This window comes from Pseudophryne corroboree, chromosome 2 (assembly GCF_028390025.1).
Source record: "Pseudophryne corroboree isolate aPseCor3 chromosome 2, aPseCor3.hap2, whole genome shotgun sequence".
NCBI lineage: Eukaryota > Metazoa > Chordata > Amphibia > Anura > Myobatrachidae > Pseudophryne > Pseudophryne corroboree.
Genome location: NC_086445.1, coordinates 419,253,962 through 419,281,959, shown reverse-complemented (window position 1 = coordinate 419,281,959; position 27,998 = coordinate 419,253,962). Strand labels below are relative to the sequence as shown.

Sequence of the window (27,998 nt, the reverse complement as noted above, 5' to 3'; positions counted from 1 at the left end):
ACAAACATATATAAAATATCTCACCTGATGCTTCATCATGGACTGGTATCGTTTTAATGGTGTTAATATCTAAAGGAAAGACCACATAATAGTGAGCTACACCTATGTTTGCTGTAAATCTTGTCTTTCAATTTGGCATGCAGGATGTAGTCTGGGTCCTAGCAGTCAGAATCCCGATGGTCACAATCCCGACATCGGAATCCCCATGCTCAGAATTCCAACTGATGCCCAAACTGAGGGGCACATTTATTAAGCTTGGGGAAGTGATAAAGTGGAAGGTGATAAAGCACCAGCCAATCAGCTCCTAACTGTCATGCCACAGGCTGGGTTTAAAAATGACAGTTAGGAGCTGATTGGCTGGTGCTTTATCACCTTCCACTTTATCACTTCCCCAGACTTAATAAATCTGCCCCCCAGTATTAGAATTAGGCACTAGAGGGCGGTGGGTTAGGCTGCGGGAGGGGCAGGTCAGCATTCTGAGCATTGGGATTGCTCTGTTATAGGCCCTTCACACTGGGCGATAATAGTGAAAGTATGAACGATCTCTAAATGAACGAGATACCATTCAAATCTTTCAGTGTGGAGGCACCAGCGATGAACGATGCGCGGTCCCGCGCTCGTTTATCGCTGGTGCCCCGTCGCTTGTGCATGCAGGCCAATATGGACAATCTCGTCCATATTTGCCTGCACTGCTATGGAGCCGGGAGACGGGGGGAGTGAAGAAACTTCACTGCCCCCCCGCCGCCGGGTCGCCCGTATCCGCCGTCAGACAGCTCGGCGGCGGATCTGTCAGTGTGTAGGGCCCATTAGGATTGGACTCTGACAGACGGTATTTCTATAACAACCCTGGCATGCAAACCCAGCTTGCTGTGTCGACAAGTCAGAATACAAATTCTACATCTCCAATTGTCTCGTGTTTTCTTAGTTCATTTGTCTGAACCCGTTTGAACATTGACAAGATTGCAACGTTTATGACAATTGTCTGTACTGAAAGCCTTGTAACCATTAAGGTGATCACACAAGTGTTCTTTCCAAACAGTGGACAAATGGTTTGTTTTTTTCTTTATATCTAATCAAGAATAATTTTTAAAATTTCTGAAAAATGTCAGTATGGATAAAAACAGACTTGTACCTTTTACTTTAGAATAGATTATTAGGACCACATACCCACTCTACAAGGTTTACTAGCTTTTTAAAACTTAGGGGTTTATTTACTAAGCCTTGGGTGGAGATAAAGTCGCTTGAGATAAAGTACTCGCCAATCAGCTCCTAACTGCTATGCCACAGGCTGTGTTTAAAAAAATGACAGGGGCTTCCTTCCTTTGTATATTAATCTCAATATAGCATAATGTGAACTTTACAAAGAAATAAAGGTATTTACTTTAAGCTGTGCTGCAGCATACTGTATAAAGATATTTGTGATCGTTAGTCTAACTGCAAAAAATATATTCCTACAGTATATCAAGTGTCCCTTTTATTACAGGGCAGTCACAATTCTTTGCACCCTGAAAATTGTATGGCGTACTAGAAAGGGGTTGTGGTCTCGTCCAGATATGGTCGTGGTATGGTTACATTGTGGTGTAGTCTGGATGTAGGTTTGGTTAGGATGAATCAGGGATATGACTTAAATCGATCTCAATATGATATTACTGTTGAGAGGTTTATAGTGTGTTAAGCGTGGCAGTGTCACCTTTGTTGCAATGTTACATTTGTGTTATACAGAAGCAAAATGAAAAATAAATATTTATTTTACTACCTCATAACTTAAGTTGACATATCCTGGATGCTGGGAATGAGGAGGAAGCTGCAAAATGAAATGCTGATTTCACATTAGTCATATAGAAAATCCTGGGATGATCAGTCACACTCTCCCATAATTGTCAGTGCCTTACTGTGACATCTTGCTACGATCGTGATCATTGTACATCATGCATTGATCACTCAATGGTAGCATAAAGCAATTCCTCCTTAATCCACTGCAGGATGATAACCCATAAGGCAGTGGTTCCCAAACTTTTTTGAGTCACGGCGCCCTAGAGTATCAGATTTGTTTTCACGGTACCCCTAGGCCAAAAGTTTCTTATTGAGAAATTCAGAGAAAAATATTAAATTAAGTAAAATGTGCTTATATTTCATCCTTAGGCTCAGTTATGTTGTAGGGACAGGATTCACTTCTGTTTGTCCACATATTTTATGATTGGCAGCCACCAGCACTGGTTTGCCTATTACATTGACAGTAACATTTTTTAATTGGCCCTGGACCACCAACCCAGGGCACCCCAGCAAGTCTCCTGAGGCACCCCAGGGTGCCACGGCACACAGTTTGAGAACCACTGCCTTAGGGTTTGTCCATTTTTGAGCATTCCATAGTTCATGCTCTGATACACCTGCCCAGAAGCATAATGTTTCTGGATTTTCTGTTCCTATGCTAAAAAATATTTAAGGACTGTTCAAAGTGGACATAGTCATTTCTGCCCCCTTTTCCCCATATATCAAATAGGAGACTCTTCCTGTGATAGCATTACTTGCAGAGTGCAAAATATATATTTCAGGACCAGTCCTTTACAACCTGAGCTGTATCAGGAACCCAAGAACAGATGTCAATATTATACTACTACTGTAAGTGAAAGTATTATCAGGGGGTATCCATTCAGATGGTCGACAATGTTAAGGTCAACACTCATTAGGTCGACCGCTATTGGTCGACATGGACAAATGGTTGACACATGTTAATGGTTGACACATGAAAAGATTGGCATGACTTTAAAAAAATATTTTTTTTTTTAACTTTTTCATACTTTATCATCCACGTGGATTACGATTGGTAATAGTAACCTGTGCCGAGTGCAGCGAGGCACCTTGCCCTCACGCGAGCCATGCAAGGGGACACGGGACACTAATTGGGGTTCCTGGTCATGTTACGAAAAAAATGATACCAAAAACAGTTCAAAATTAATGTCGACCTTTCCATGTGTCAGCCTTTCATGTGTCGGCCATTTGTCCATGTCGACACATATAGTGGTCGACCTAATGACTGTTGACCTTAAGATTGTCGACCATTCATACCGGAACCTTATCAGGGCATTACAAATACAGTACCTACGGTATGCTAAGTTATGTAGAACACATTTTTTATATTTGCATTTATGTTACAACATTAACTAACACAATGTTTTTGCTGGTCAGAGTTATAATAAAGAGTCTATTTATCCATGTGTAACTGTCATGTGTGTCTTGCAGTGGGAAGGTTGGGAGTTATATCCCGTTCACCTGTTACTGGTGTATGCAGCAGTGAATGTGGGTACCGAAGGTGGGGGAGATAGTTAATGGGCAGCGGCACACACACCCTGGAAATGTGGCTATATATCCGTGGTGATGTGGGCATGCCCATTGTCCCTTAATCATGATTCTGAAATATTTTGGGAGGTATGCAATTCACTAGGAACCAGTGCCTTATGCCTCAGGTAATAGCACCTAGTGCCTTAACTGGAGAATTGGCTCATCTTACAAAATAGCTTCTTAAATAGTTCTTTAAAGGTTTGAAAAACAACACTTATTAAAAGGGGATACAAAACTGTAATTTGGCTTTAACGTGACAACTGTAGCAGTGCTTTCAGTGGTGCATCTCAAATCTTTCCTGCAGCATAGTTCACTATGTGTAATGGCCGCTGCGATTGAACATTATATTTTGTGTTACTGCTTTTAAATGCTATGTGCAATGTCAAATTTAATAGAAAAGAAATCAAAGCAAAAGAAAGTATGTTGGGACACGCCCAACTGCATACATTATTTTATGGACTATCATTTGTAATAGGTATAAAAGAAACCATGAGTACAGCAAAGACAATGCTTCTGTTAGTAAATGTATATGATGCCTGCAACTATTAGTTGAATTGTGTTAAAAAAACAAAACCCTAGAAGTACTCTTTATATCTGAGGTATACAACACATGTGTACTACGTTAAAAATCGAAATGATATAATATTGTGCTTACCACAACCCAAGTTTAGGGTTATAGTCTGGGGTAGATTAGATAGGCAGATCCAATCTTTCTAATTACTATGCTAGTAATTGTCCAGATCAAGTTGCTCAGTGGCCAGGCTCAGGTACACATGGGGCCCAAATAGCTTGGATGGAGATTGCACCCATACACATTGCATACTTGTTGATATTGTGGCTAAGGTCACCCCGGTGGGAGGTGTGGAGGGGGTGAAAGATGCCACATGTCATCATAGCCCTGTTTTCTGCTTTATAAAGCTGCTTTGTGATGAATTGTGGGCAGATGGGGGCACAATGATTCAAAAGGCAGTTGACCATACTCCAGTATAGTAGGCGAGTATGACATACTGTAGTTGTTAGCCATCCTGATTTTATGTAATACATTTTCACAATCATTTTCAGATATCTTGAGTGTAAACATGAACTATTGTTTTTGCAACTAGTCTGTAAAGTAACAAATTGCCAGACACAGTAACCCTGTGTGTGCCCATCTTGTGTTTAGGCTAAGTTCTGACAAATATGTTCCATCATGTATTTAGAGCATATTACAAATGCCTTTTTCCAATTTTGCTTTGTGTTGTGTATATAAAAAACAAATCACAGAACCTAAACTACATTTTAATGAGTAGTGAAAACTCACTGGCAGGCAGAAAGCCGCTCCTAGAAGTGAACTGAGCGTAATCCAAGACTTCATCATGTCACGAGGCGCTATCTTTATACCTGCAGGTGTAATACAGATAAAGACAAATACATTTTTCCAGATTAAAGTTACTATTTTATCAAATACAATGTCACATTTACAGATATATTTGTTCAAAATGTTCTTATTTACTAAGCATATTTTATATGTCTATTCTTTGTCAGATCTTTTCCAAACTGAAGCTTGTTAAAAGAATTAAGAATAAGAATAATCTTGACACATATACCACAGCAATGAAGGTTATTCATTTCCCAAGAATGTATTAATTTGCTCTCAGCAAGCAGACCCATTAGGTCCAGGGGGACGAGGGGAGAGAGCCTTGGTACATTGAGTCTCGGAGTTGGGACCTCGGAGTTGAGTCTAGTTGCCCAGTTTTGCAGAAGAGTTGCAGCCTGGCATCCAAGATGATATGGCCATTCCCTTTATTCACAATGTGCAATGGCCGTGCTGCCACGTGCTTGGTCAGGTTGCCATTGGTACTGGAGCCTGAGTCTCATTGTGGCTTTGTAAGAGCCAGTTAAAGAAGTGCAAAAGCATAATGCAAATGCTTTTTGGGGGTCAAGCATCAACATTTGGCAAAAGCTCTCGTGTTTTTATGAGCAAGTATATTGGGCCTAATTCAGACCTGATCGCTAGGCTGCGTTTTCTCACAGCCTGCGATCAGGTCTGAACCGCGCATGCATATGCAACGCAATGCGAAGGTGCTTCGGACGACTGCACGGGGCATCGGTGCATAGCGACGGGATGGTGCGGAAAAAAAACGATCGCACGGGCGATCGCGAGGAGATTGACAGGAAGAGGGCATTTGTGGGTGGCAAATGATCGTTTTATGGGAGTGTTTGGAAAAACGCAGGTATGTCCAAGCGTTGGAAGAGAGTTGGTCCTGCCTGCGTAGAGACTGCACAAGATCTGTTTGTACAGCTCTGCTACACATGCGTTCGCACACTTGCACAGCTAAAATACAGCAACTATCTGATCGCAGGGCTACAAAAATCACTGCCCAGCGATCAGGTCTGAATTAGGCCCAATATACTTGCTCATAAAAACACGACAGCTTTTGCCAAATGTTGATGCTTGACATCACAAAAAGCATTTGTATTATGCTTTGCACTTCTTTGTTGTGCATGTGAGGTGGAGGCGTTAGAAGAAGTTGTAAAAGAAAAAAAGGAAACAAAAGGTTGAATTTTGAGGGAGGGGATTCTATATGTGAGAGTGGTTTTACAGCCTTTTACTGTAAATGTTTCTAAACACATTTTTGGGAAATGTTGGAAAACTCTTACATCTCATTTATGTCGTAAAGTCCCCATTCTCACTCATGTTTCATTTTACACATCCGTGCACACTGAAGGCCTGATTCAGCATTACACACAAGTCTCACAATGTTTAGCAACTGCGTCGAGCCTGCAGGCACATCTTTGTGCAAATATACTGTAGCTGATTCTTAGTAGTACGTATCTCAGATGTGTCATGTGGCTCCCCTGCACACTATAACCGTGATGCCATTATGTCACGCGTATGGGGCCACTGACTGGTAAGTAGAGCACTGCACGTATTAAGAACGTTGCCAGTGGCTCTGTAGTAGCACTAGTGACTGCACTGTGGCATTCCAAACTCCCTGCAGCCACATGCAGGTGCCATGGGGCAGTGACAGTACCGCCCATGGGGCTCTGAACTCTTATTGCGGTGGAACCGCTCGCACAACCCTAATTATGGCACTGTCAGACTCCATGCCTTAGTGGCTGTGGGCGTGTACATGGAATTTTGTTCTAGTCAGAGGTGAGCGTATGCCGAGATCCATCTGATAACAAACTGCTCTCTTGCACCAAGGACTGGGCTGAGACAAGACTACAATGATAGTTATGATGGCTTCACAAGCGGATGCCGCCAATTCTGAATATATGCAGAGATACACATTTATTTCCGAACTGCAAGGCAGGAGCGACTCTGAATTGGACCCTGATTATTTTTCAAGATGATACTGGGCTGCACAGATTAATAAAATTGACATAATAACATAATTGAGTGCCTTGCACAGTATAATAGGCAGTAGCTAGTGAGCATTAACAAGATTTAAAAAGCATAAAAGAACCACTTTTTATTATTTCAGTTTCTTTGTAGTGCTTGGGAAACACCTGTACCTTTATCCACATGTCAGTGCTAACAAGTGCAGGCCTTGAGGCAGGCATGTGGAATAGAGTGGGCGGTGAAGTATGATGGAGAAAGCAACGTGTCGAGGTGAAATATAAACAAAGTTATCCTTCATGGGCACGTGCAGCTGCTGTGAGTTCCAGGGCTAGGATACCAAACTGCATATTTCCTGCAGTCGGCCAACTGCACGTTGATAACACATTAATACTTGAAGAAAAGGGCATGCATCTTCTGATTGCTATAGAGACATACAAGGAGCTATCTGCATGTAGCACATATGCTGATGGGCAGTTGTAGTGTGAAATTACCACACAGTATGCTTTGTTTATTATCAATGAATCACAGCAGCCAATCGCAGTGAGTGTTTCTCTGTCTACTGCAGATGCAGGTAATGACAGCAAGTATCTGATTGTATTTTGCTGTTTAGTGCAAATTCTGCACCTACATTCTAAGAAATATTCTGTTATTACTGAATCCTAGTTACAGTATGTATGTCACTGACACCTGTGAAGACAGAGGAAGAGATGTTCAGGCAAACTTGGAAATAATCCCTTTATTTTTTCTTTTACAAGAGGTCAAATAGTTTTCAGATATTGAAACCGCTTGCGCTGTAATGACCATGCTTTTGTAACCTCTGGGGATTTCAGGGTTACTCATTTTGTTGAGGTCTCCTTCCAACTTCCCCGAGGAGGTAGAGGTCGGGCTTGATAATGTGATTTGCTACAAATTATGTCATTACACAATGCCACAATGTTTCCTGGCACTAAGCACCCCGTACCTCCCACCTGGACCTCTCCCTCAGAGATCTCCCGCAGGGAACCATTTAAAAGTATGTAATAGTGGTACACATGTGAGGCACCTCAGTTGCAGTTTTGCATACTGAAAAGCAATGTAAATAAAATCTGAAAAATGATATCTCTATACATTTTAGAAACCAGAGGCATAACTATGGTTTTTAGCGCCCTGGGCAAGATGACCCCCCTCCCCCCAAACAATATATATATATATATATATATATATATATATAAAAGAAAAATAACCTAAATAAAATAAAACATTTTAAAATATCTATAAAAGCATTATTGAAATCTTGTATAGATACATAAACTGTTCCCATTAGAATGGGGGCCGGACAGGGCGGTGAGGTGCGGGCAGGGCATCCCCTGCTCCTGAAAAGAGGGGGTGTGGCTTCATGACCCCCCTCCCCCCCGCCCTCATCATACTAGGGGCTGCCCTCAAGTTCTTCCCTCACTGTGAATAGATGCTGTGCACATGTGCACTGCATCTATTCACCTGCCAGTGTTTGGAAACCCCAACTTTTCCCACCCAATATATATTTTTTTTTACAAACATAGAACTTTTATTGTTTCTTGAGGCTTTTTTAAAAATAAATAAGCAAGTCCTGGGGCTTTTTAAAGAAACGATTTAAGCCTGGGGTGGCCCCAGGGTCGCTTATTATAAAATATAAACATGTCACACAGTAGTTGTACCCCATGTACTCGTTACGCCACAAAGTAGTAGTACTCCATATAAGCCAGAGTAGTAATGACCATTATGCAACACAGTAGTAGTGCCCATTATACATGCTGTATAAGAAACTGTTAATAAATAAATAAATATTATGCCAAAAAAGTAGTAGCATCCATTATATACATTATGCCACACAGTAGCAGTGCCCATTATACACATTATGCCACACCATTGTAGTACCCATTATACACATTATGCCACACTGTAGTAGTACCCATTATATACATTATGCCACAACGTAGTAGTAAGGTCATTCAATGTCGGTTCAACCAGGCGTGTCCACCACCCATCTCAGATTTTTATGAAGTTTTTTTTAGTTAAGAGAGGATGTCAAAACAACTATTTCTGCTAAATATCTTGACTGTCTGACAATTTGTTTATTAAATATTGATTTTTCAATTTATTAAATTATTTACTAATAGCGGCTTCTTTATCCAGTTTATTTGAAGTATGAGGGGTGTTTATTAAGGGATCACCACAAAATGTACACCCCTCAGGTAACTCTTCCTCCTGAACCTAAAAATCACTTTATCTGCCTCGCATTTTGAGTTACTGCAAAAATGCATGTTTTTCGAAAGTACTTAAAAATGCTTAGTTCAATCAACATTAGATATCCCAATATTTGTAGGTGCTTAACAAAGCTATACATTGATACCACACAAAAAATCAGCATGGTACTCTGTTTCATAGTGGAGAAAAAAATATCATGAAGTTGATGTTCAATTAGTGTACATACATAATTAACACAATAAACCATAACATTTAGAAACTTAAACATAACTTGAGTCCCTAACTTATTTAATGTCACAGAATACATGGTAAAACAATCAATGTAAAACATCAGGTACAGCAGTTTTACGAAGATGATGAACATTCTCAGATGTGCCCTGGAATGAAAGTCTGTTTCTGTAAAAGTTCCAGGAGGAAAAAGAAGTCACAAACAAAGGCTGCTCCTAGTAAACTTGAAAGAGCTTTATCTTGCAAATACTGTTTTCCAGACAAGTTGGAATGTCTAAGGTTTGTTCCTTACAATCTACATAGTGAGTTAGTGTTTCGGCAAGAGTTATGCCACCAAAACGTAAAAAATTATTGGTTGCTGCTCTACCACTAAAGATGAACTACAAAGACCATTCGTAAAAAAAAAGTGTGTTTTTACCGTAACTCGAAATGTAAATCAGATAAAGTAATTTGGTTTGGATTTTTGGATTCGGGAGGAAGAGTTACATTAGGGGTCCAAATTTCATGATGATTCCTTTATAAACACCTGTGATACTTCAAATAAACTGGATAAAGAAGCCGCGATTAGTAAATAATTGAATACATTGAAAAATCAATATTTAATAAACGAATTGACAGTTGAGATATTTAGCAGAAATAGTTGTTTTGACATCCTCTTTTAACTAAAGAAAAGTCCTAAAAATCTGAGATGAGTGGTGGACATTTCATTTTTTTGGGGGTGATCTGATGTGGAATGACCCAGTAACCATTATACACGTCACACCATAGTAGTACCCATTATACACATGCCACAGAGTACTAGTACCCATTATACACATCATGTCACATGATAGTAATACCCCAGACACACATTAGGCCATACAGCAGTACACCATCTACGTTATACCCCATGTACACGTTATGCCACAGAGTAGTAGTACCCATTATACACATGCCACAGAGTACCAGTACCTATTATACACATCATGTCACATGATAGTAATACCCCAGACACACATTAGGCCATACAGCAGTACACCATCTACGTTATACCCCATGTACACGTTATGCCACAGAGTAGTAGTACCCATTGGTTCTGTTCACCTCCTTCTCCCCTGGTTCTGTCCAGCACCTTCTATTCACATTCTATTTAACTGACTATTGTCTAATTTTGCCAAGATAAAGCAAACTTGAGAGAGATTACTTTATGAATTAAGAACATGGCTCAGCTACGTTTGAGCAGGAGTATGGGACTCGAATGACAGTGTCTAGGTCGACACCCATTAGGTCGACAGTGACTAGATCGACACTAGAAATAGGTTGACACGGACACTAGGTCGACATGAAAAAAAGTCGACATGAGTTTTTCATGTTATTTTGGTGTCGTTTTCTTCGTAAAGTGACCGGGAACCCCAATTAGTATACCATGTCCCCTCGCATTTGGGCAAGGTTACCGTTCCCAATCGTAGTCCACGTGGATCATAAAGTATGGAAAAGTTCCACAAAATCATTTAAAAAAAATAATAATGTCGACCATTTTCACGCGTCGACCATGTCAATGTCAACCAATAGTGGATGACCTAATGACTGTCGACCATAACATGGTCGACCATCCAAATGTCTACCTTACAGTATATGGAACCTCTTGTAAAACACAATACACAGACAAATCCTGAAAAATATCATTGTCTTTTCTCTAACAAGTAGATCTTAATAACTTTGGGGCTCATTTACACTTGGATGCAAGTTATTTTTATGACACGCCTCTCAGATGTAGCAGTCCACGTCCGCACTGATAGGTGTTACTGTCACATCTCCCTGAAATGCTTTTACAAAAGTAGGCAAGTTTGCACATGCACTGATATTGTGATTTGCATAACATAAGAATACCATTAAATTCACAAAATAATAGTAATACCCCTTTCAGACTGCCTGAGGCGGGTCGTACCTGAGAGCCTGACACAGGAGCTCCCAGAGTGCGACCCGCCTCAAGCGCCCTGCCGCCGCTGTAAGCAACCTGGCATATTGCTGGGTTGGTGACGCGGCTGGAGCGGCGCTTGGAGATCACATGATCTCCAAGCGCCGCCCATCCACACACAGTGAACGGTAAACGGGTCGCATCGATCGGCTCCCGTTCACACTACACAGTGGGCCGGGTTGAATTAGTGTTCAACCCTGCTCGCTACCCGAGTTGGAATACCGGGTCGCTCGGCCCGGTATTTCAACCCTGGCACCTTTCATACCGCACATGAACACGGGTTTTGCACGTTCATGTGCCAATCACCTGTGTTCATAGCTGGCGCTCTGAAAGGGGTATAATTGTGATGAGGGGCAGCTGGTAAAACTGTAAATGTTGGCCTGTCCCTCTAACTCCAAGATAGTTGTTACTGTATTGATCAGAGCTGTATATGTTAATTCTTGTTACATGTAATTTTATTTCCTATAGTTTTATGAGCTTACAGATTTTAAGCAATTTCTAAAAAATAGTTTAACCTGATTTGTTCTAACGGGTGTAGTATGTTATGCCGGTGCTTGGGATCCTGGCGCCGGTATCCCGACTGCTGGTATGCAGGCAGCAGGGTGAGCGCAAAAGATCCCCTTGCGGACTCGCTGCGCTTGCCACGCTGTGGGCAAGCTATTTATTCTCCCTCCATGGTGAGCGCCGTATGGTGAGCGCCGGAATCCTGACAGGCGACATATCAAATGCCTCCCGTTCTAACAGATACAGGGTTGGCCAGAAGTGCAGACATTTTCTTAAAGCGGCAATCATATACATGCCATGGTTTTGCCTTGTATCTACCAACAGTATCTATTTTTTGCATATGCTAAAATTGTTACATATATTCAGAGAATTCCTTTTCACATTTCTTTAAAAATGAAAACAAATTGAAATAAGTCCATATTTGTCTTACCCTGAAGCCAGCTGTAGGTGATGAGGTATGCTTAAGGTGCGACTGATGGAACTGAAGCAATTTAAATCAAGTTATATTTAACAGTAGCCAATCATCGTTTGCCTGGTTCATAAAGTGTCAACACTTCTATCATTTTGTTAACAAAAATGTTGTAGCATGTTTACTTAAGTTTAAATACACTTCTCCTGAAATGCCAAGGTATGTTATTATAAAGAGTACAATTAGCAAAGTCAGCTTTCTTCCACCTAGTTATTTTCTCTATTACCAATGTGCAGAAAATCTCGGAGCATCTTCTGATCTTCTGTACCAATTATGGTAATATTCAAGTCAGCAGGCTTGCACTTTCCAAATATAAAGCAATTGTACTGTATTAGGCTTACAACATGAAAATATGACTTATGTCTTTTTGTACAGGTACTGAATTTCCCATGTTTATGATCAATGGCTTTTCACAGGTTGTTAAATAGAGCCTGTGTTCTCCAGTATCCGGACCTGGGTCGACACCACTTCGGTCGACACCCATTAAGTTGACTGTGAATAGGTCGACGCTAGAAATGGGTCGATATGCAAAAAGGTTGACGTGAGTTTTTAATTTTTTTTTCTTTTTTTGAACTTTTTCATAGTTTACGACCCACGTGAACTACGATTGGGAACGGTGACCTGTGCTGAGCGCAGCAGTAGTGGAGCGAGGCACCTTGCCCGAAAGCGAGCCATGCGAGGGGACACGGTACACTAATTGGGGTTCCCGGTCACTTTACGAAGAAAACGACACCAAAATAACATGAAAAACTCATGTTGACCTTTTTTTCATGTCGACCTTGTTCATGTCCACCTAATGGCCGTGTCAACCTATTTCTAGTGTCAACCTAGCCACTGTCGACCAATAGGTGTCGACCTAGACACTGTCGACCCTGAGTCCCATACCCCTGCTCATCTGTAGCTGAGCCATGTTCTTAATTCATAAAGTAATCTCTCTCAAGTTCGCTTTATCTTGGCAAAATTAGAGAATAGTCAATTAAATAGAATAATTTATAATGAAGCATTAAACTGCAGCACAAGACAGTTGGTTAACCAAAAAAAAAAAAAAAAAAAAAACACAAATCAAATCATACCTAGAAATAAAACAAGACCGCAAGAGCCAGGATGTACTGAAGTCTAGGTTCAGCGGCCATGCAGGATGCCAGCCAAATGCGGACGTGTTTTTAAAGGGGCAATAATTTACAAGGCATGGTTTGGCTGAGTTCGGCCGGCATCCTGCACAGCCTCTGACTTCACTGACTTCATCCCGGCCATGGGGTTGACAGAGAAGATGCAAACATGAAACAGATTGTAGACAAGGCATTGCATATTAGCATTTAGAACAGTGCCACAGATTTGCATGCAGTTTTGAATGTGGTTGAATATACATATTTGTTTTACCATGTACGCTTTTGGGAGCAACATGCAACTGATTTACTTATAACTATCCTCAACAATATGTTATCCATTGCATATAAGGTGATTTCAGATAATTCATGCTGGTGACCCTTACAATACAATGTTTTAAAATAATAATGTAGCGTCTTGTGCTGCATCTTCCAGGATTCCTATCACTGATATGTGGCAAAAATGAAGTGTACAGTTTGTCCTATCTTGTGATACAGTAGATCTCTGATTAATTTAGTGGCGAAATAGTACAGGATGTTTGAGTTTGTTGTGTAAACAGTATTCTTTTATAGTGCTTTCTATAAATGTTTAGAGACTTGCATGTATATTTTGATGAATTAGGGCCCCAGTAAGGAGTCATTTATTTATTTATTTTGAACAAGAACAATTACTGTGCGGCTTTATTTAACACTGTGACTTCAAGCTTATGTATGCAAACTCCAATTCTACATCTACAGAAGGGCTGTTTAACGTGCAGGGTGGCTATATACATCTGTAGAGCATTTTGAGTTCTATTGGGAGAAAAGTGCTATTTAATTAGCATTATTATTATGATGATGATGATACACTAGTATATTGGAGCTGGCATATACCAGGTCACCACGGTCTCCATCCTGCTCCATACCACCCCTCCCCTGCGACCAGGGGCGTCAGAACGTTTTTAGGTTGGGGGGGCAAGATATAATCTCATTTCGGCGCCCCTACATTGCTGAATCGCTAAATGTCACACCCCCGAAGAGTGCCTTTGGGAGACTGCCATACAAAATTAAGTATAGGTAAATGTTTGACACTGACATACAATAATGCAGGGGTATTCCACATGTGGCCCTCCAGCTGTTGCGGAACTACAGAGCCCAGCACGCCCTGCCATCATTTTGCTATTAGGACATTAGGCCAGGTCCACACAAAATACATTGAAAATGCCAGATCCACACTAATAGGTAAAGGTATTATAGCGGCATGCATTGTGCCGCTATAATATTTCCTGCTTCACCTCATTACAGAGGCAAAGCAGGAAGAGACATCAACAAGATGTATGAACATCTTGTCTGACGAAGCGGGGGAGTGAAAGCTCAAGCCTCCGACGATGTCCCCCTGAGCTCACAACTAATCAGCTCAGAGCTGACGCGCTGTGTCTCCTTCCCAGACGACTCCTCTGCGCATACACGGGATCTCGCTACTTGCACGGGATCCCCAGCGCACTCCGGAGTTGGCACCCGCCACAGCCAGGGACAGCTCTGTCCCTGCTGTGGTCTATGGGCATCACCACATGCAGCTGTCAAAATCGACAGCTGCAGGTGTCGGAACGGTCAGCATCGCACAGCCCGCGCATATCGGCCTGCTATCTTTCAGATGGCAGTGCCGATATGGTCAAGGTCGTATAGCGCATAACGTGCGCTATACCGCTTCTCCCCCATATCGCAAGGTAATACATTTACCCTTAAATTCCCGCAACCAGAGAAGCCGAATACAGTACATACTATTTCTCTAACGTCCTAAGTGGATGCTGGGGACTCCGTCAGGACCAAGGGGTTTAGCGGCTCCGCAGGAGACAGGGCACAATAATAAAAGCTTTAGGATCAGGTGGTGTGCACTGGCTCCTCCCCCTATGACCCTCCTCCAAGCCTCAGTTAGATTCTTGTGCCCGGCCGAGAAGGGTGCAATCTAGGTGGCTCTCCTGAGCTGCTTAGAATAAAAGTTTAAGTTAGGTTTTTTATTTTCAGTGAGTCCTGCTGGCAACAGGCTCACTGCTACGAGGGACTTAGGGGAGAGAAGTAAACTCACCTGCGTGCAGGATGGATTTGCTTCTTAGGCTACTGGACACCATTAGCTCCAGAGGGAGTCGGAACACAGGTCTCACCCTGGGGTTCGTCCCGGAGCCGTGCCGCCGACCCCCCTTGCAGATGCCGAAGTTGAAGAGGTCCAGAGGTCCAGAAACAGGCGGCAGAAGACTTTCAGTCTTCATAAGGTAGCGCACAGCACTGCAGCTGTGCGCCATTGTTGTCAGCACACTTCATACCAGCGGTCACTGAGGGTGCAGGGCGCTGGGGGGGGCGCCCTGGGCAGCAATGTATTATACCTTTTTTATGGCTAAAATACATCACATATAGCCCTTGAGGCTATATGGATGTATTTAACCCCTGCCAGATCTCACAAACTCCGGGAGAAGAGCCCGCCGTTTTAGGGGGCGGGGCCTATTCTCCTCAGCACACGGCGCCATTTTCCTGCTCAGCTCTGCTGTGAGGAAGGCTCCCAGGCTCTCCCTTGCACTGCACTACAGAAACAGGGTTAAAACAGAGAGGGGGGGCACTTATTTGGCGATATGATTACATATGTGAAAATGCTATAAGGGAAAACACTTGTATAAGGGGTTGTCCCTGTATAATTATAGCGTTTTTGGTGTGTGCTGGCAAACTCTCCCTCTGTCTCCCCAAAGGGCTAGTGGGGTCCTGTCCTCTGTCAGAGCATTCCCTGTGTGTGTGCTGTGTGTCGGTACGTGTGTGTCGACATGTAGGAGGACGATGTTGGTGAGGAGGCGGAGCAAATTGCCTGTATTGGTGATGTCACTCTCTAGGGAGTCGACACCGGAATGGATGGCTTATTTAGGAATTACGTGATAATGTCAACACGATGCAAGGTCGGTTGACGACATGAGACGGCCGGCAAACAAATTAGTACCTGTCCAGGCGTCTCAGACACCGTCAGGGGCTTGTAAAAACGCCCATTTACCTCAGTTGGTCGACACAGACACAGACACGGACACTGACTTCAGTGTCGACGGTGAAGAAACAAACGTATTTTCCTTTAGGGCCACACGTTACATGTTAAGGGCAATGAAGGAGGTGTTACATATTTCTGATACTACAAGTACCACAAATAAGGGTATTATGTAGGGTGGGAATAATCTACTTGTAGTTTCTCTATCGTCCTAAGTGGATGCTGGGGTTCCTGAAAGGACCATGGGGAATAGCGGCTCCGCAGGAGACAGGGCACAAAAAAGTAAAGCTTTACTAGGTCAGGTGGTGTGCACTGGCTCCTCCCCCTATGACCCTCCTCCAGACTCCAGTTAGATTTTGTGCCCGAACGAGAAGGGTGCAATCTAGGTGGCTCTCCTAAAGAGCTGCTTAGAGAAAGTTTAGTTTAGGTTTTTTTCTTTACAGTGAGTCCTGCTGGCAACAGGATCACTGCAACGTGGGACTTAGGGGGAAAGTAGTAAACTCACCTGCATGCAGAGTGGATTTGCTGCTTGGCTACTGGACACCATTAGCTCCAGAGGGATCGAACACAGGCCCAGCCGTGGAGTCCGGTCCCGGAGCCGCGCCGCCGACCCCCTTGCAGATGCTGAAGCGTGAAGAGGTCCGGAAACCGGCGGCTGAAGACTCCTCAGTCTTCATAAGGTAGCGCACAGCACTGCAGCTGTGCGCCATTTTCCTCTCAGCACACTTCACTGGGCAGTCACTGAGGGTGCAGAGCGCTGGGGGGGGGCGCTCTGAGAGGCAAATATAAACCTTATACAAGGCTAAAAATACCTCACATATAGCCCATAGGGGCTATATGGAGATATTTAACCCCTGCCTGACTGGAAAAATAGCGGGAGAAGAACCCGCCGAAAAAGGGGCGGGGCCTATCTCCTCAGCACACGGCGCCATTTTCTGTCACAGCTCCGCTGGTCAGAACGGCTCCCAGGTCTCTCCCCTGCACTGCACTACAGAAACAGGGTAAAACAGAGAGGGGGGGCACATTAATGGCTATATATATATATATTAAAGCAGCTATAAGGGAGCACTTAATATAAGGATATCCCTTGTATATATAGCGCTTTGTGGTGTGTGCTGGCAGACTCTCCCTCTGTCTCCCCAAAAGGGCTAGTGGGTCCTGTCTTCATTAGAGCATTCCCTGTGAGTTTGCGGTGTGTGTCGGTACGTGGTGTCGACATGTATGAGGACGATATTGGTGTGGAGGCGGAGCAATTGCCAAATATGCAGATGTCACCCCCCAGGGGGTCGACACCAGAATGGATGCCTTTATTTGTGGAATTACGTGATGGTTTATCTTCCCTTAAACAGTCAGTTGAGGACATGAGGCGGCCGGACAATCAATTAATGCCTGTCCAGGCGCCTCAAACACCGTCAGGGGCTGTAAAACGCCCTTTGCCTCAGTCGGTCGACACAGACCCAGACACGGGCACTGATTCCAGTGACGACGGTAGAAATTCAAACGTATTTTCCAGTAGGGCCACACGTTATATGATTTTGGCAATGAAGGAGACGTTACATTTAGCTGATACTACAGATACCGTAAAACAGGGTATTATGTATGGTGTGAAAAAACTACAAACAGTTTTTCCTGAATCAGAAGAATTAAATGACGTGTGTGATGAAGCGTGGGTTGCTCCTGATAAAAAGTTGATAATTTCAAAAAAGTTATTGGCATTATACCCTTTCCCGCCAGAGGTTAGGGCGCGCTGGGAAACACCCCCTAAGGTGGACAAGGCGCTCACACGCTTATCCAAACAAGTGGCGTTACCCTCTCCTGAGACGGCCGCACTTAAGGATCCATCAGATAGAAAGATGGAAGTTATTCAAAAGAATATATACACACATGCAGGTGTTATACTACGACCAGCTATAGCAACTGCCTGGATGTGCAGTGCTGGAGTAGTTTGGTCAGAATCCCTGATTGAAAATATTGATACCCTAGATAGGGACAATGTTTTACTGTCGTTAGAACAAATAAAGGATGCATTTATCTATATGCGTGATGCACAGAGGGATATTTGCACACTGGCATCTCGGATGAGTGCTATGTCCATTTCAGCCAGAAGAGCCTTATGGACACGACAGTGGACAGGCGATGCGGATTCAAAACGTCACATGGAGGTTTTGCCGTATAAAGGGGAGGAGTTATTTGGAGTTGGTCTATCAGACTTGGTGGCCACGGCTACTGCCGGGAAATCCACTTTTTTACCTCAAGTCACTCCCCAACAGAGAAAGGCACCGACCTTTCAACCGCAGCCTTTTCGCTCCTACAAAAATAAGAGAGCAAAGGGCTTGTCGTACCTGCCACGAGGCAGAGGAAGAGGGAAGAGACACCAACAGGCAGCTCCTTCCCAGGAACAGAAGCCCTCCCCGGCTCCTGCAAAAACCTCAGCATGACGCTGGGGCCTCTCAAGCGGACTCGGGGACAGTGGGGGGCCGTCTCAAAAATTACAGCGCGCAGTGGGCTCACTCGCAGGTAGACCCCTGGATCCTGCAGATAATATCTCAGGGGTACAGGTTGGAATTAGAGACGGATCCTCCTCATCGTTTCCTGAAGTCTGCTTTACCAACCGTCTCTTCCGAAAGGGAGAGGGTGTTGGAAGCCATTCACAAGCTGTACGCTCAGCAGGTGATAGTCAAAGTACCCCTATTACAACAAGGAAAGGGGTATTATTCCACTCTATTTGTGGTACCGAAGCCGGATGGCTCGGTAAGGCCTATTCTAAATCTGAAGTCCTTGAACCTCTACATAAAAAAGTTCAAGTTCAAGATGGAGTCACTCAGAGCAGTGATAGCGAACCTGGAAGAAGGGGACTTTATGGTATCCTTGGACATCAAGGATGCGTATCTACACGTTCCGATTTACCCCGCACACCAGGGGTACCTCAGGTTCATTGTTCAAAACTGTCACTATCAGTTTCAGACGCTGCCGTTCGGATTGTCCACGGCGCCTCGGGTCTTTACCAAGGTAATGGCCGAGATGATGATTCTTCTTCGAAGAAAAGGCGTATTAGTTATCCCATACTTGGACGATCTCCTAATAAGGGCAAGGTCCAGAGAACAGCTGGAGACAGCTTTAGCACTATCTCAAGAGGTGCTAAGACAACACGGGTGGATTCTGAATATTCCAAAATCCCATTTAATCCCGACAACTCGTCTGCTGTTCCTAGGAATGATTCTGGACACGGTTCAGAAAAAGGTTTTCCTTCCAGAGGAAAAAGCCAAGGAGTTATCCGATCTGGTCAGGAACCTCCTAAAACCAGGAAAAGTGTCAGTACATCAATGCACAAGAGTCCTGGGAAAAATGGTGGCTTCTTACGAAGCAATTCCATTCGGCAGATTCCATGCAAGAATATTCCAAAGGGATCTGTTGGACAAATGGTCAGGGTCGCATCTGCAGATGCACCTGCGAATAACCCTGTCACCAAAGACAAGGGTGTCACTTCTGTGGTGGTTGCAGAAGGCTCACCTATTAGAAGGCCGCAGATTCGGCATTCAGGATTGGATCCTGGTGACCACGGACGCCAGCCTGAGAGGCTGGGGAGCAGTCACACAAGGAAGAAACTTCCAGGGAGTATGGACGAGTCTGGAAAAGTCTCTTCACATAAACATTCTGGAACTAAGAGCAATCTACAATGCTCTAAGCCAGGCGGAACTTCTCCTGCAAGGAAAGCCGGTGTTGATTCAGTCGGACAACATCACGGCGGTCGCCCATGTAAACAGGCAGGGCGGCACAAGAAGCAGGAGTGCAATGGCAGAAGCTGCCAAGATTCTTCGCTGGGCAGAGAATCACGTGATAGCACTGTCAGCAGTGTTCATCCCGGGCGTGGACAACTGGGAAGCAGACTTCCTCAGCAGACACGATCTTCATCCGGGAGAGTGGGGTCTACATCCAGAAGTCTTCAACATGTTAATAGACCGTTGGGAAAGACCAATTGTAGACATGATGGCGTCTCGCCTCAACAAGAAACTGGACAAATATTGCGCCAGGTCAAGAGATCCACAGGCAATAGCTGTGGACGCACTGGTAACTCCTTGGGTGTACCAGTCAGTGTATGTGTTTCCTCCTCTGCCGCTCATACCAAAGGTATTGAAGATCATACGGCAAAGAAGAGTAAGAACAATACTAGTGGTTCCGGATTGGCCGAGAAGGACTTGGTATCCGGAACTTCAAGAGATGCTCACGGACGAACCGTGGCCTCTACCTCTGAGAAGGGACCTGCTACAGCAGGGTCCCTGTCTTTTTCAAGACTTACCGCGGCTGCGTTTGACGGCATGGCGGTTGAACGCCAGATCCTAAAAGGGAAAGGCATTCCAGAAGAAGTCATTCCTACCTTGATTAAGGCACGGAAGGAAGTCACCGTGAAACATTATCACCGCATTTGGCGAAAATATGTAGCGTGGTGCGAGGATCGGAGGGTTCCGACGGAGGAATTCCAACTGGGTCGTTTCCTACATTTCCTGCAATCAGGATTATCTATGGGTCTCAAATTGGGATCCATTAAGGTTCAAATTTCGGCCCTGTCAATATTCTTCCAAAAAGAATTGGCCTCTGTCCCTGAGGTCCAGACTTTTGTCAAGGGAGTACTGCATATACAGCCTCCTGTGGTGCCTCCGGTGGCACCGTGGGATCTAAATGTAGTTTTAGATTTCCTCAAATCCCATTGGTTTGAACCATTGAAAAAGGTGGATTTGAAATATCTCACATTGAAAGTGACTATGTTACTAGCCCTGGCCTCTGCCAGGAGAGTATCTGAATTGGCGGCTTTATCTTATAAAAGTCCTTATCTAATCTTCCATTCGGATAGGGCAGAACTGCGGACTCGTCCGCATTTTCTCCCTAAAGTGGTATCGGCATTTCATCTGAACCAACCTATTGTGGTGCCTGCGGCCACTAGCGACTTGGAGGACTCCAAGTTGTTGGACGTTGTCAGAGCCTTAAAAATATACATTGCAAGGACGGCTGGAGTCAGAAAATCTGACTCGCTGTTTATATTGTATGCACCCAACAAGTTGGGCGCACCTGCTTCTAAGCAGTCGATTGCTCGTTGGATTTGTAACACAATTCAACTTGCACATTCTGTGGCAGGCCTGCCACAGCCTAAAACTGTAAAAGCCCACTCCACAAGGAAGGTGGGCTCATCTTGGGCGGCTGCCCGAGGGGTCTCGGCATTACAACTCTGCCGAGCAGCTACGTGGTCGGGGGAGAACACGTTTGTAAAATTTTACAAATTTGATACCCTGGCAAAGGAGGACCTGGAGTTCTCTCATTCGGTGCTGCAGAGTCATCCGCACTCTCCCGCCCGTTTGGGAGCTTTGGTATAATCCCCATGGTCCTTTCAGGAACCCCAGCATCCACTTAGGACGATAGAGAAAATAAGAATTTACTTACCGATAATTCTATTTCTCGGAGTCCGTAGTGGATGCTGGGCGCCCATCCCAAGTGCGGATTATCTGCAATACTTGTACATAGTTATTGTTAACTAATTCGGGTTATTGTTAAGGAGCCATCTTTAAGAGGCCCTTTCTGTTGTCATACTGTTAACTGGGTTTAGATCGCAAGTTGTACGGTGTGATTGGTGTGGCTGGTATGAGTCTTACCCGGGATTCAAAATGCCTCCCTTATTGTGTATGCTCGTCCGGGCACAGTACCTAACTGGAGTCTGGAGGAGGGTCATAGGGGGAGGAGCCAGTGCACACCACCTGACCTAGTAAAGCTTTACTTTTTTGTGCCCTGTCTCCTGCGGAGCCGCTATTCCCCATGGTCCTTTCAGGAACCCCAGCATCCACTACGGACTCCGAGAAATAGAATTATCGGTAAGTAAATTCTTATTTTTTCCTGAATCAGATAAATTAAAGTGTGTGATGATACGTGGGTTTCCTCCGATAGAAAATTATTGGAGGTATACCCTTTCCCGCCAGAAGTGAGGGCGAGTTGGGAAACACACCTTAGGGTGGATAAGGCGCTCACACGCTTATAAAAACAAGTGGCGTTACCGTCTCCAGATACGGCCGCCCTCAAGGAGCCAGCTGATAGGAAGCTGAAAAATATCCTAAAAAGTATATACACACATACTGGTGTTATACTACGACCAGCAATCGCCTCAGCCTGGATGTGCAGCGCTGGGGGGGCTTGGTCGGATTTCCTGGCTAAAAATATTGATACCCTTGACAGGAACAATATTTTATTGACTATAGAGCATTTTAAGGATGCATTTCTATATATGCGAGATGCGCAGAGGGATATTTGCATTCTGGCATCAAGAGTAGATGTGATGTCCATATCTGCCAGACGATGTTTATAGACACGACAGTGGTCAGGTGATGCAGATTCCAGACGGCACATGGAAGTATTGCCGTATAAAGGGGCGGTCCATCGGACCTGGTGGCCATGGCAACAGCTGGAAAATCCACTTTTGTTACCCCAAGTCACATCTCAGCAGAAAAGGACACAGTCTTTTCAGTCTCAGTCCTTTCGTACCCATAAAGGCAGGCGGGCAAAAGGCCAGTCATATCTGCCCAGGGTTAGAGGAAAGGGAAGAAGACTGCAGCAGGCAGCCCATTCCCAGGAACAGAAGTCCTCCACAGCTTCTGCCAAGTCCGCAGCATGACGCTGGGGCCATACAAGCGGACTCAGGTGCGGTGGGGGGTCATCTCAGGAGTTTCAGCACGCAGTGGGCTCACTCGCAAGTGGACTCCTGGATCCTACACGTAGTATCCCAGGTGTACATTGGAAATTCGAGACGTCTTCCCCTCACAAGTTCCTGAAGTCTGCTTTACCAACGTCTCCCTCCGACAGGGAGGCAGTATTGGGAAAAAAAATTCACAGGCTGTATTCCCAGCAGGTGATAATCAAAGTACCCCTCCTACAACAAGGGAAGGGGTATTATTCCACACTATATTGTGGTACTGAAGCCAAACGGCTCGGTGAGATCTAAAAGATTTGAACAATTACATACAAGGGTTCAAATCAAGATGGAGTCACTCAGAGCAGTGATAGCGAACCAGGACGATATGGTGTCACTGGATATCAGGGACGCTTACCTACATGTCCAAATTTTGCCCTTCTCACCAAGGGTATCTCAGGTTCGTGGTACAGAACTGTCACTATCAGTTCAGACGCTGCCGTTTGGATTGTCCACGGCACCCCGGGTCTTTACCATGGTAATGGCCGAAATGATGATTCTTCCTAAAAGAAATATGGACGCTTTCCTGATAAGGGCAAGGTCCAGAGAACAGTTGGCGGTCGGAGTAGCACTATCTCAAGTAGTTCTACGACAGCACGAGTGGTTTCTAAATATTCCAAAATCGCAGCTTTTCCGACGACACGTCTAATGTTCCTAGGAATGATTCTGGACACAGTCCAGAAAAGGATGTGTTCTCCCGGAGAAGAAGGCCAGGGAGTTATCCGAGCTAGTCAGGAACCTCCTAAAACCAGGAAAAGTATCAGTGCATCATTGCACAAGGGTCCTGTGAAAAATGGTGGTTTCTTACAAAGCGATCCCATTCGGTAGATTTCACGCAAGAACCTTTCAGTGGAATCTGCTGGGAAAATGGTCCGGGTCGCATCTTCAGATGCATCAGCGGATAACCCTGTCTCCAAGGACAAGGGTGTTTTCTTCTGCGGTGGCTGCAGAGTGCTCATCTATGAAAGGGCCGCAGATTCGACATTCAGGACTAGGTCCTGGTGACCACGGATGCCAGCCTGAGTGGCTGGGGAGCAGTCACACAAGGAAAAAATTTCCAGGGAGTGTGATCAAGTCTGGAGACTTCTCTCCACATAAATATACTGGAGCTAAGGGCAATTTACAAGGCTCTAAGCTTAGCAAGACCTCTGCTTCAAGGTCAGCCGGTATTGATCCAGTGGGACAACATCACGGCAGTCGCCCACGTAAACAGACAGGGCGGCACATGAAGCCGGAGGGAAATGTCAGAAACTGCAAGGATTCTTCGCTGGGCGAAAAATCATGTGATAACACTCTCAGCAGTGTTAATTCCGGGAGTGGAAAACTGGGAAGCAGACTTCCTCAGCAGGCATAACCTCCACCCGGGAGAGTGGGGACTTCAGCGGGAAGTCTTCCACATGATTGTAAACCGTTGGGAAAAACCAAAGGTGGACATGATGGCGTCCCGCCTGAACAAAAAACTAGACAGATATTGCGCCAGGTCAAGGGACCCTCAGGCAATAGCGGTGGACGCTCTGGTAACACTGTGGGTGTACCAGTCAGGGTATGTGTTCCCTCCTATGCATCTCATACCAAAAGTACTGAGAATCATAAGAAGGAGATGAGTAAGAACGATACTCGTGGTTCCGGATGGGTCAAGAAGGACTTGGTACCCGGAACTTCAAGAGATGCTCACGGAAGAACCGTGGCCTCTACCTTTAAGAGAGGACCTGCTCCAGCAGGGGCCTTGTCTGTTCCAAGACTTACCGCGGCTGCGTTTGACGGCATGGCAGTTGAACGCCGGATCCTGAAAGGGCATTCCAGATGAAGTCATCCCTACCCTGGTCGAAGCCAGGAAGGATGTAATCGCAAAACATTTTCACCGCATTGGGCGAAAATATGTTGCGTGGTGTGAGGCCAAGAATGTCCCTACAGAGGAATTCCAACTGGGTCGTTAACTACATTTCCTGAAAACAGGACTGTCTATGGGCCTAAAATTAGGGTCCATTAAGGTTCAAATTTCGACCCTGTCGAATTTCTTCCAGAAAGAACTGGCTTCAGTGCCTGAAGTTCAGACGTTTGTAAAAGGGGTACTGCATATACAGCCTCCTTTTGTGCCCCCAGTGGCACCTTGGGATCTCAATGCTGTTTTGAGTTTCCTAAAGTCACATTGGTTGGATCCACTCACCACTGTGGAATTAAAATATTTCACATGGAAGGTGAAGATTCTATTAGCCCTGGCTTCAGCCAGGCGTGTGTCAGAATGGGCGGCTTTATCATATAAAAGCCCTTACTTAATTTTTTATTCTGACAGGGCAGAATTGAGGACTCGTCCTCAATTTCTCCTTAAGGTGTTTTCTGTTTTTCACATGAACCAACCTATTGTGGTACCTGCGGTTACTAGGGACTTGGAGGACTCCAAGTTACTTGACGTTGTCAGGGCCCTGAAAATATATGTTTCCAGGACGACTGGAGTCAGAAAATCTGACTCGCTGTTTAGCCTGTATGCACCCAACAAGATGGGTGTTCCTGCTTCTAAGCAGACGATTGCTCGCTGGATTTGTAGTACAATTCAGCTTGCACATTCTGTGGCAGGCTTGCCACAGCCAAAATCAGTAAAAGCCCATTCCACAAGGAAGTGGGCTCATCTTGGGCGGCTGCCCGAGGGGTCTCGGCTTTACAACTTTGCCGAGCTGCTACTTGGTCAGGGGTACACCCTGACTGAGGAGGACCTGGAGTTCTCTCATTCGGTGCTGCAGAGTCATCCGCACTCTCCCGCCCGTTTGGGAGCTTTGGTATAATCCCCATGGTCCTGACGGAGTCCCCAGCATCCACTTAGGACGTTAGAGAAAATAAGAATTTACTTACCGATAATTCTATTTCTCGTAGTCCGTAGTGGATGCTGGGCGCCCATCCCAAGTGCGGATTGTCTGCAATACTTGTACATAGTTATTGTTACAAAAATCGGGTTATTGTTGTTGTGAGCCATCTTTTCAGAGGCTCCTTCGTTGTTATCATACTGTTAACTGGGTTCAGATCACAGGTTGTACGGTGTGATTGGTGTGGCTGGTATGAGTCTTACCCGGGATTCAATATCCTTCCTTATTATGCACGCTCGTCCGGGCACAGTATCCTAACTGAGGCTTGGAGGAGGGTCATAGGGGGAGGAGCCAGTGCACACCACCTGATCCTAAAGCTTTTATTATTGTGCCCTGTCTCCTGCGGAGCCGCTAAACCCCTTGGTCCTGACGGAGTCCCCAGCATCCACTACGGACTACGAGAAATAGAATTATCGGTAAGTAAATTCTTATTTTTTTTGGCTGCCTCATGTACAAATTTAGCCACGCTCATCATCACAACATGGGTGGCATGACTAGTATGCCTGCATCTATAGCATGCACACCATTGACTTCAACTGTGCAATCGCTAGCTGAATATCTGGTTGTTTGAGGTCACTCTAGTTTCCCACCATGTGCCCCATGTAGCAGGGAGAGTAGATCAAGCACTGGCAGTGACCAGTGCAGTGCTGGCGCCGAGGTGACTGACAGTAGCGGCCATGGCTGGTTAGACCTGCGCCAACTGCTGGGTGTGCTGTAACTGCAGCATGTCCATCACTTAGAAGAGAGAAGCCGCTTAATGCAGCTAATTTCCTGAAATGAATACTGCCACCGCGATCTGGCACGGGGCTAGTTGCGCAAATACTTGAATTAGTTACCAGTCACCTAAGACGGGGGCTAACTCTCTCAAACTACCACATGAGGTACGGTCAGCTATGGCTAGTGTCACCACCTGTTTCTGCTGGTATGAGGACTAGTGGGGAAAACGAGCGGCACTGAACAACTACTGTAAGTTGCCGCACCTTTTTTTCTTTCTTAGAGGTGCCATCACAGCATATACAGTACATAAACATATATTTTACACTACACTTTTTTGAAAGAACCATAGCAGTCATTACCCTACAGATGTAGCCACGCTGATCATTGCCGTGATGTGTGGCGTGACTAGTGTGCCCACGTCTATGGCGCACATGTGCATACGCACGCACATGCCATAGACTTCAATTGTGTGATTGCCGACTGCACTTAGTCACAGTTCAGCGCGTACGCATTGCGGCAACGATGAGTGTGTGTGTACATCTGTATATCCTTATCACCCTCTTAAAGAACAGTAGTGGAACCACCATTTTTAATTCTTAACTCGTTATCTCATTAGGATGGTAATGATATCCTGGCGGACGAGATGCCAGCTGTCAATATACTGACAGCAGCATTCCGGCTGCCAGAATACCGGGCAAGCGCAAAGAGTCCACTTTTTTTTTATTCCCACTCTATGGGTGTCATAAACACCCACAAGTGGGAATACCCGTGGTGAGCACTGTTGGCATTCCCGGCTGTCGGGATTTCGGCATCTGGATCCTGAACGCCGGGATCCCAAGAGCCAGGATATTAACTACATCCCGTCTCATACTAACATTAGCCCTCAGTAATCAATTAATTTAATTAGTATATTAACCCCCTCATTACCCCCCATAATAATAATAATACGAATAATACTAATGAGCCCCTTGTATTTATTTATATTTATCCTTTAACCAACCACCCTTTCAACATACCTGTTGTTGGGACAGCATGGGTCAGAATATCTTCTTTCTGTGGTGTTGCTATGGTGCTCCTGCTGCAGCCAAGGGCAGTTGGTACCTGCCTCCCGGGTTGGTTCTAAATCCGAGTGGGAGAAGGGACTTCTGATGTCACTGGGGGAGGAGCCACGCCACCAGGGGGAGGAGCTACGGCCGAACAGGGTAACCGAAAAGTACCCTCGCAGGTTCTCTTCGCTCAACACCGGGTTACTAAAGGTAGTAGTTGGTGGCGTGGATAGCAGAGGACATATCCCAATGGCCTAGCTCCTCCCTCTGGTGTCGTGGCTCCACCCCCTGACGTCAAAGGTCCTTTAGGCCACTTGGATCTAGCATCAACCCTGCCTTTTTGGTAGATGCTAGAATCAAGTGGGCTAAGGGACCTTTTCCGTCTGGGGGAGGAGTCGCAACACAAGGGGGAGGAGCAAGGCCAGCGGGATAGTTCCTCTACTATCCACACCACCAACTATTACCTTTAGTAATCAGGTGGTGAGCGAAGCGAGCCACCGA

At 44.9% G+C, this 27,998-nt stretch overlaps 2 protein-coding genes across 3 annotated transcripts in view; one reads left to right on the top strand and one right to left on the bottom strand.

Moving 5' to 3' along the window:
- The window catches only part of LOC135050851 (amelogenin, X isoform-like), a 36,451-nt gene extending 8,904 nt beyond the window's left edge, over window positions 1–27,547 (bottom strand). Inside the window, exons 1-4 of the mRNA XM_063957145.1 lie at window positions 27,468–27,547; window positions 4,640–4,719; window positions 1,757–1,804; window positions 25–69 (exon numbers count right to left, since the gene is read on the bottom strand). Of these exons, the coding sequence (XP_063813215.1) occupies window positions 25–69; window positions 1,757–1,804; window positions 4,640–4,696 (150 nt within the window). The 5' untranslated portion in view covers window positions 4,697–4,719; window positions 27,468–27,547. The remainder of the gene's footprint in view (window positions 1–24; window positions 70–1,756; window positions 1,805–4,639; window positions 4,720–27,467) is intronic.
- Window positions 1–27,998, top strand: part of ARHGAP6 (Rho GTPase activating protein 6) — a 401,534-nt gene that overhangs the window by 147,198 nt on the left and 226,338 nt on the right. The window lies entirely within an intron of this gene.